The sequence below is a fragment of the Erythranthe guttata genome, chromosome 14 (assembly GCF_056151865.1).
Source record: "Erythranthe guttata isolate IM_541 chromosome 14, IM_541, whole genome shotgun sequence".
Classification (NCBI taxonomy): Eukaryota; Viridiplantae; Streptophyta; class Magnoliopsida; order Lamiales; family Phrymaceae; genus Erythranthe; species Erythranthe guttata.
In genome coordinates, this window is record NC_142546.1 from 14,346,533 (window position 1) to 14,356,540 (window position 10,008).

Here is a 10,008-nt window from a genome sequence, read left to right on the forward strand (position 1 = left end):
GATTCTTCTCACTTAGTTCCAAGATTCTCTCTTCGTTTTGATCTTTTTGTTAAGTGTTTGAACAGCTTGCTTGAATCATCAAGATCGTTAGTCCATGTTGAGTTATCTTTGCATGGTGATTGCCCAGAAAGGGGGAGAAAAGAACAGTAACGATGGCATGAACACAGGGGGAGTTCCGACAACTGTTGCGACAGTGCATCAGACAGTTGCTGGAACAGTGCAGGAATGCAGGGAGAGTTCAGACAACTGTTGAAACAGTGCGTGAGACAGTTGCTGGGCAGAAATATAGGACAAATAATAAGCATTGTGAAGAGAAGTTGTTTCTGCTACTGCATATCCTTTTATCTCGTGCTTATCTGAACGAATTATCTGCTTTTATTTTGGAACTATGGTTTATTTACGGTTTACACTATCTGGTGAACTGTTTGATAAACTGTTGCAACAGTTTATATGTGCAGATGTTATTCTGAATTTGCTAACCCTTGTTCATGCATATATCATATATTTAGGGGGAGTAAATGTTCTGACCAATCAATGCCAAAGGGGGAGAGTGTTAGAATCTCGGTGGGATTCTAAGTCCACAATACCAAGTGGAATTCTATGGAGATGTGTATTAATATGAGGAACATATTTTTCTTAGTTATCTCATTAGATAATTTGAGAAGAAATAAATTATCTCTATATTAATCACCTGAACGTGTCTATCCAAAATAGAAGGAATTTCATCTTTTTATTATTATTGTGGTAATTGTCATTAATTGGTTTCCTTGTTTGATTTCTCCAGAGCTTCACAAGAATATAAAAGAAGGAGCTAATGCCGATGTCATTTGCTGAATCTCTTATCACGTGGATAATTTACCACGTTGTCATCCACCGCCTTCCAAGTCTATCAAGCCGAGTAAGCAAAGGGGAAGAATGAACGCATTTACAAGAAGAGCTGCCTAAGGATCATTCACAGAGGGCGATACACATGCAGGGGGAGCTGACTCCGTTGTGAACCACCTGCCGGAGCCACTACTGTGGGAAAAGTTGCTGAAACTGTGGCACTTACTATTGCAGCAGTTGATGCTACTCTTGTTGTTGAAAAGAGTTGATGATGATCTTCGTTTTATTGCTTCCGTCTATCATCTGATTGTTTTATTTTCAGGTTATTTTACTCAGGGGGAGAAAATGATTATAATCAATAAACGACAAAGGGGGAGATTGTTAGAATCCTTTGGATTCTGACTTTGCAAGGAAACGTGTAAAGGGATTGTAGCACAAGTCTAGATATGCCGTGATATAAGAAAGGGAGTTTCCTTGTGTTTTAATTCCTTTTAATTTGTCATTAATTGATTTATATTAGGAATTATCTTTATACAAAGAGTTTTCTTATTTTACAACTTATTCTCCTACGTGAATAAGAATCCCTAACCTAATGGATTGTATTTCCTTGTGTTTTAATAGTTAAGGGAATTAGTTTTTAGATAAGGAATGAATAGTTGTATTTTCCTATACAACTCTTTTTAACGTGAATAAGAGATCTAATTAGATTTGTATTTTCTTGTGCAGGAATAATTATGAACGTATAAAGAGGGCTTCAAGCATCGTTATCTGTAGGCGTTTGATTGGAGAGAAAAAATATATTTTTCTGCTCTTAATTTCGCTGCTCCCGGAACGTCTTTGATCGAGAGAAATTTTTCACAGAAAATATTTTTCCTCTCGTTTTTATTGTTCCATCGTGATACGTGATTTTCATAGAAAATATACCGGCTTCAAGGCTTTGTGGTGAAGACACCAAGATTCAAGGAGTATCACAAGTTTGCTTCTTCTATACAAAAAGAAGATCGGTTCTTCGGGAGAGGGGCTTAAACAGATCTCGGGAGGAGATCGATCCGCCGACTGAGGGATTCAGCGTTGAAGGGAGTTCAACCGTGCGGAGCAAGGGACGTGCTGCAAATTGAAGATTTATAATTCAGCGTAGTATACAAGAACGGCGTCAACAAAGAGGGAGTCTTTGTATTTTGATTAAGTCCTATTATTGTATTCGTAAAACTAAAAATTAGTAAATTTTATTTGCAGGTCCCCGTGGATGTAGGGTACAATTGTATCCGAACCACATTAAAATTTGTGTCTCGTTTATTTCTGTTTTTACAAACTGTTTCACGAACTGTTGCAACACTTCACGCAACAGTAACGAAAAACTGAATCTGACACAAATAATTTAATATCTGCACGAAATAAATTCTAACAAGAAGCTATTTTTGCCGATTCGAAACGATTTTGGAAGCGAAGCCGAAAATCAAACCAAACACGTGCAAAAGTGCATTATCGCGGGTGTGGCACTGTTTCGTATTTCAAGCATAACTTTTGCATACGACATCCGATTGAGCTGATTCAAGTGGCCTTAGAAAGCTAACTTCAAGATATACAACTTTTATGAAATGAAAAATTGTCAAATTGGGGCTAAAAAATGGTCAAAACAGTGTTTGAAGTTGGCGTAGAAGACCAGATCGCGATCCAGCCTTTCTGGATCGCGATCTGGGGGGTCTTACAGAGAGCAAATTGGGGTCAGATCCAGATCGCGATCCAGCTTTCCTGGATCGCGATCTGGGGGGTCTCACAGTACATTTTTTGCTGAAGAACCAGATCGCGATCCACCATTCCGTATCGCGATCTGGAAAGGCGGTGCGCAGTTTCCAAGGCTGCCAGATCGTGATCCAAGAAGCCCAGATCGCGATCTGGGCACAGAATTCGAGACGAGATATTTTTCAATGATTTATTACTAGAAATAGAAGGTCTCTTATTCATTTTATGGAATCTCGACCAACTCTCGATTATCTCTCGACTTCTTCTTCGGTTTTCTCTTCGGTTCTCGCCAGTTCTTCGCGGGAAGCTTCGACGAGGGTTTCGACTCGGGTTTTTCATAAGCTTTTCTTTACGTTTAGTTTATAATTTCTCGTGTTCTTCATTTTGATGCTATGTTTGTAATGAACTGAGCATTTTCTTTTAGGGAAATGAAACCTTGTATATATTGATTTTGATTTCCAGATCTGTGATCTATTTGTCGTTCTTTGATTATGTTTATGTTTTCCTGTATTAAATGCTTTCGATTGTTTGGCCAACAGTTGAATTGATTCTAAATGGGAATGAACTCGAGAGAGGATTTCTCGTTTGATTTTAGGAAAACATAGCTCGGGTTGTGGAAACGGAGACGTGATGCACCTCGGGTAGCCCTTAAGGACTTGACCTAAATGCTCTCTTAATATCAGGTTCTGAACGGAGACGTCGGACCTGTGGGTAGACTCTAACTACACTGGAGACGGGGGTTACAGTATTTTAGTGTCTGGGTTAGCGAATATAGAATTGACATTAGATTCGGATTTGTAGATCTTTATCGATAGTACATTGGTGAATTTTACCCTAGAAGCCATCACACGTCATAATTCTTCGCTTGTTCTGGCGGACCGTTGTTTTTATTTTTGTTTCCTTTTGGCTTCATGTCATCTCCCATCTTTTTCTCTCGTCTAGATAAAGTTTAGGATGGTATAATTACGGTACTTGGTTGATTTAGGAACTTAATTCCCTGTGGATCGATATCCGGAATTCACTATTCTGCAAAACGCGATACTGTACACTTGCGGTTATTTATACGTAGGTTTTACGTGTATCAAAGACCAACCCAAGCACACAATTGGGGATCATCTTTTTTACGCAATTTGGAGAGCAACAAAGCAATAACGAAGACGAAGAATTTGAAGACTCTAAGCATAGATTTATCGTTTATGACTTATTTTATTTGTGTTTTTCCTTTAATCATGAGTAACTAATTTTCTTATTTCTAGGATTTTATTTGGAACCCTATGTGGGATTTATGAACCCAATTCTATGATTTTATGCAAGTTTTAATTCCGGATTATTTCTTCTACTTTTTTTATTAAGTTCATGAAACTGGCCACTTTATGCGCTTTTATGTTATTGTTAATCGCATGAATCGGAAGATCGGGTTAATAATTAGAACTGTGGTAGAAAGAGCATTTGTGGTACTAATTAACATAGGAATATAGTTAATCTCTTAGGTAGCCATTATTGAGATTTTTGCTTAATGTTGTGTTCTAGAATTAATTGCATAGGAATATAGTAATTGAATCTAGAGTATTAGAATCGTAATACACGCGGAAGCGGGTTATGATTATTTTAGCATCTCATGTTAATAATTCGGGTTAATTGCTTGCATAATTGAAGGAATTGGGGGAGTAATAATCACATAGGGGGAAGAATAAAATCCTAGGCTTGCTATCTTGATTGAATCTTCGTTTTAAATTGCTTTCTTGTTTTTGCTCGCTTTTAATTTAGTTTAATTTAGTTAATTCTCTCTAAAATTCGACTGTGTAGGGTGGGCTTGATAATAATTGGTAGAATTTAGCGTCTAGGATTAGATAATTAAATATTCCCTGTGGGTTCGATATCCGGACTTTTAGTCCACTATATTACTTGTACGATACGTGCACTTGCGTGTAGGTTTTCGGCCAACAGTGTGTTACTTGATATGTTAGTGTAAGTTTCAATGTGTTTGTTGTGGCTGAACTGAATTCACGTAATTTTATTTTAAGGTGCATTTATAGAATAGTGCAGATTCATTCAGCAGAATTATTCACATAGTAGTCACATTCTCATGTTTTTTTATAGTGCTGCACATCATGTCGTCAACCTTGATGATTGTGTTGAAGTATGGACGGTCGTTGGGGGTATAGATATGCCAGGGTGATTTTGTGTATGAAGACCTCGTCGACTCTCATCCCTCTCTCTTGTTATTTTTCTATCTTTATTTATGTTTTACGATTTTTTTTTTCCAGATCTGAACAGCAGTAGTAACATGACTATAGTTATATTCAAATATGACTATAGTCATATTTATGTATTTTTCGAATATGAGCGTAGTCCTATTCGAATATGACTATTGTTGAATATGTTCTATCTTCTCGTTTTCAAGTTGACTTCTAATAACAAGATTCAAATTGTGATTTTTTGTGTGGATGTTGATTGAATTGTTTTCGTAAATAATAGGGAATCTTCGTTGTTTTATATGATTTGGTTAACATGACTATGCCATATAATCGGAATTTTTAAGTTCAAAATGTAAAAAAAGACTATATAAAGGAAGAATATGACAACAGTTTATAGTCACATATAGTCATATTCAACCATAGTCATATTCGGCGTTGCAAACCTGTTGAGAAAAAAATTTCAATTTTTTGTTTAAATTAAAATAATATTTTTATTAAAAAATATTAAAAATAAAAATAAATAAAAAATGACTAAATAAAGTTAGAAAATAATATAAAAATAAAAAATTAAAAAATTAAAATCCGGTTTTTTTGTTTTTTTTGATTTGGTAGCAATTTTTTAGGAATTTGGAAGCAGATTTTTAGGAATTAAATTGTTGTTATGGAAAGAGAGAAAAAATGAATAATTGAGATAAATTATAGTAGGAACAATTTTTATTAGGCAAAGTATATAATTAAGCCTAATTACCGGGATTAGGTGCCTCATTAATAGGGATTTTGAAAATAATATATAGATATAAAAAATAAACGTGAGATGCTACTAGAGGGGTAAGATGGGAATTAAATATTTTAGGGGGTTTTCACAAAGGAAGAATTATGGTATGGATATATCACTAGTTTTTATCCATAGGAGGGGTGTGTTGCTAATGACCCCTTTCGTTTATTGTTTACATGTATTGAATGCTATAACCATATTTTTCATCTAACTGATATAGGTTCTAAAGATAAGTAAAATATAAAATAGGGGTTATTTTACATACCCCTAGCCACCAAATAACTAGGGATAAACCCAAGCCCAAATCATACTTTGACATACCCCCCTGGAGAAGTGAAAGTACTATACTACCCTTATATGCAATTTTCGGCCAAACTGCATCTGCATATATGGTCCTGCATTTATCATTTTCGCTGATTTATTTATTATTATTTTATTTTCTTTTTTTCTTTTTTATTTTTTTTTATAAACCTGTTTGTTAAATATATATATATATATATATATATATATATATATATATATATATATATATATATATATATTTTTTAATTTTTTTAATTTTTTAATTTTTTTTAAATTAAAAAAAATAATTTTTTTTTAATTTTTTTTTATTTTTCTTTTTTAATTTTCAAAACAATATGTTTACAGTACTGAAAATAACTACATGTACCTATAGTAATTCATAGTTATGTTCGGTTTTTTTCCCATGTTTTTAGTCGATCAATTGTGTACACACACGAATACTGACTTATACAAAATAAATTCATAAAACCCCAACAAAAATTTACAAATTTCAATATTTTTTATTATAAATCACTCAGAACCAATAAAAAGCAAATCGAAAATACACAAATATACGCATATGTAACTACATGTTACTATAGTAATGTATAGTAATGTACAGTAATGTATACAGTCTGTTAAACAAATCAGATGTAACTTCAAAAAACAAATTGACACCTTCAAGGAAAGGATCAATGGCCTTCATTAAGCTGCAATTGCAAAATCAAAACAAAAAGAAATTACTTTAGTGCAAATCAACAAAATTTGAAGAAAAACATCAAAACACTCAAAAAATCAACAAACACTAAGAGATCGAGAGATAGAGAGAGAGGTTATTGCTGGGTTATGATACAAATTTTAAATCAAAACAGACAGTGACTCCTCACCCCCTCACCTCCTACCAAAACCCTAGACGCCGCTAATAACCACCCACGGTTCCGCCACAAATTAATGCAAAAAAATATAGAAATAAATCTGAAAATGTTAAAATAAACGAAATTACCATCAAAATATAGATCACGACGAGAGGAATCCAACGGTGGGTGACCCGTCAAATTTCGACGGGTGGAACACAAAATAAAGCTCCGGCAAGACCACCATCCTCGAAAGAAAAAAGTTTGCAGAAACAGATCCGCGCTCGAAACTGAATAAAATCACCACCAAAATAAAGAGTTCGACGAGAGGAATCCAACGGTAGTTAAACCATTGAATTCCGACCACCGGAGAGAGTGTTATGGCTCCGGGAAGCAATTTCGCCGGTGGGAGGTTTGTGGAGGCGGGATTTTGAATGTGGGAGAAGAAGAGAGAGACCGTGAGTGGCTAGGGTTTAAAACTGATTTTAGAAGGGTATTATAGGAACTTCAGGGTAGCCCAGGGGGGTATGTCAAAATATTTTCGAAATGAGGGGGGTTTCCCCTAGAGTGTAATCCAGTTAGTAGTTAGTTCTATATAATTTGGAAATGAGGGGGTTTACAAAATAATCCCTATAAAATATCATAAGAATCATAGTGAAAATATTTTTTACTCAATAATTTTTTTCTATTATTTATTCGAAAATCTTTACAATGATATTTACTATTATAATTTTATTATATATTTTAAATTTTAATTTTTAATTTTTCAGGGATATAAATCTATCATTGCGTACTATTTTAATTAAACAAATCTAGTAACCAAAATCAATAATGAACTATTTCATCGGCCGGCCCTATGCTAGCTTCGCCATTGAGCATGGGTTGGTTTTATCGGCCAACCGACCTGCTCTCGATCCGTTTTTATCTTCATGTCGGTAATTTAACCGATCCATGTATAAATGTGTTGGTCACTGGTTCGGTTGGTCGGGTAATATCGACCAACCGACAAAATCTATAGAGAAGGTTCCACAAAATCTAGAATATTTTTTGAATTTGATACCATAAGGGTGAACGTGTAAGAAGATTCATAGTTGAGGAGTGGTTAGTAATTATTGAAACATGAGGGGTTCTTTTTTGTAATTTACGGTGGAAACAAATATGCAGTATTTTGAGGGCTTTGGTTGATTACAGGCCCAACAGAATTCCATCCAATCAAATTTCAGCCAAGAACTGAGCTTTCTTTCAATCCAATGCTCCTTTCTGCAACTTCAATCCAACCATGGAGCTCCGTATTTCCCGCGTATACATTTGCCTCAAGATGCAAAACCCAGATGGAAATTAACCAAATCCATGCAAATTTAATCACAACCGGTCATATCCATAATCCTACATTGACGTCAAAAATCATTCTCGATTTCGTATTTTCTCATCACAAACCGAGCGTGGACTTCGCGAGACGCCTCTTTCTAGATTACAGTTACAGAGACCCGTTTCTGTGGAATGCAATTATCAGGTCGTTTTCGCATGGGAACGAACCGGGAAATGCGTACCAAGTGTTTGTTTTAATGCTTGTGAGAGGGGTTTTAGTGGATGAGTACTCATTCTCGTTGGTTTTGAAATCTTGTTCGAGGCTGCATTTGTTGAGAGAAGGAATTCAGATTCATGGGTTAATGTGTAAATTTCAATTTGGGTCGGATGTTTTTTTGCAGAATAGTTTGATTTGCATGTATATAAAATGTGGGATTCTTCAATTTGGGCGACGAATTTTCGATAGAATGCTTATAAAGGATTCGTTTTCGTACAATTTGATGATCGACGGGTATGTGAAGTGTGGAATGGTGAGTTCGGCTCGCGAATTATTTGACATAATGCCTGCAGATATCAAAAATCTAGTTTCTTGGAACACTATGATTAGTGGTTATGTGAAACTAGAGAATGGGTTCGAATACGCATGGGACTTGTTCGATAAAATGCCTGACAGAGACTTGGTTTCTTGGAATCTCATGCTTGATTGCTGCGCAAAGAATGGGAATATGAATTTGGCTCAGAATTTGTTTGATAAAATGTCAAAAAGGGATGTAGTGAGTTGGGCTAGTATGGTCGACGGTTATGCTAAAGTAGGAAATGTCGATGCTGCCAGATATTTTTTCGATGCTATGCCCCAAAGGGATGTGATCTCCTGCAATGCAATGATGGCTGGTTATGTCAATAACGGATGTTACAACGAGGCACTAAAAGTGTTCCACGATACGTTAGGGGGTGGTTTCGGTTTGGCCCCCGATAGTGTGACTTTATTGACTGCTCTTTCAGCAACTACACAATTGAACTGCATAAACGAAGGAATTGCAATACATCGGTATATCCAGAAACATCGGTTTGCTACGAATGGAAAACTCGGTGTTGCTTTAATCGATATGTATGCAAAGTGTGGCACCATAGAGCAAGCTATGCGTGTGTTTGAGGGTGTTCAAGATAAAAGTATTGACCATTGGAATGCTATGATTGGTGGATTAGCCATTCACGGGCTCGGTTATTTAGCTTTCGATTTATTCATGGAAATGGAGAGACTTTCTGTAAAACCGGATGATATTACATTCGTCGCGGTTCTGCATGCTTGTGGACATTCCGGAATGATAAAGGAAGGCCTCGTTTGCTTCGAAATTATGAGACGATTTCACAGAATTGTGCCGAAGCTTCAACACTATGGATGCATGGTGGATATTTTAAGCAGAGGAGGGCAAATTGAGGCGGCGGCAAAATTTGTCAATGAAATGCCTGTGCCGCCAAACGACGTGGTTTGGCGAACTTTGCTGAGCGCATGCACAAATCGTGAGAATTTAAATATAGGCGAGCCGGTTGCGAAACATTTGATCGGAATGGATTCTTGTGATTCGAGTTCTTACGTACTTTTATCGAATATGTATGCTCAGTTTGGTCTTTGGGAGTATGTTAGAAGAGTTAGGACAGTGATGAAACAGAGGGAACTGGATAAAGTTCCTGGCTGCAGCTGGATCGAACTTGAGGGAACTGTACACGAGTTCTTTGCTGGAAGTATATCGAATCTTAACTTGAGCTCCTCCAGTAAGTTTTAGTGTTTTTTTTTTTTTTTTTTTTATGTTTCGTATATCGCTGTATATTCCGCGTAAAATTCGCCGTGAAAGTTGTGTACTGAGCATGTTAATGTATTAGTGTGCATTATATTACAAATGACACCCACATGCTTTAGGATTCCCACCTAACCTTAGTTTAAGATTAAAGAAACAATACTTTATTATTACAGAAAATTTTCAAGTGGATGAGATTCTTTCGGTCAAGTGGTAATTGTTCTATG

At 35.8% G+C, this 10,008-nt stretch overlaps 1 protein-coding gene across 1 annotated transcript; it reads left to right on the forward strand.

The window, feature by feature from the left end:
- Positions 1-7,826: 7,826 nt before the first annotated feature.
- On the forward strand, positions 7,827-9,991 carry CRR4 (Pentatricopeptide repeat (PPR) superfamily protein). The gene has a single exon (XM_012990145.2). It carries the CDS (start codon positions 7,928-7,930, stop codon positions 9,767-9,769), a length of 1,842 nt encoding a protein of 613 aa, XP_012845599.2. The 5' UTR covers positions 7,827-7,927; the 3' UTR covers positions 9,770-9,991.
- Positions 9,992-10,008: the final 17 nt, after the last annotated feature.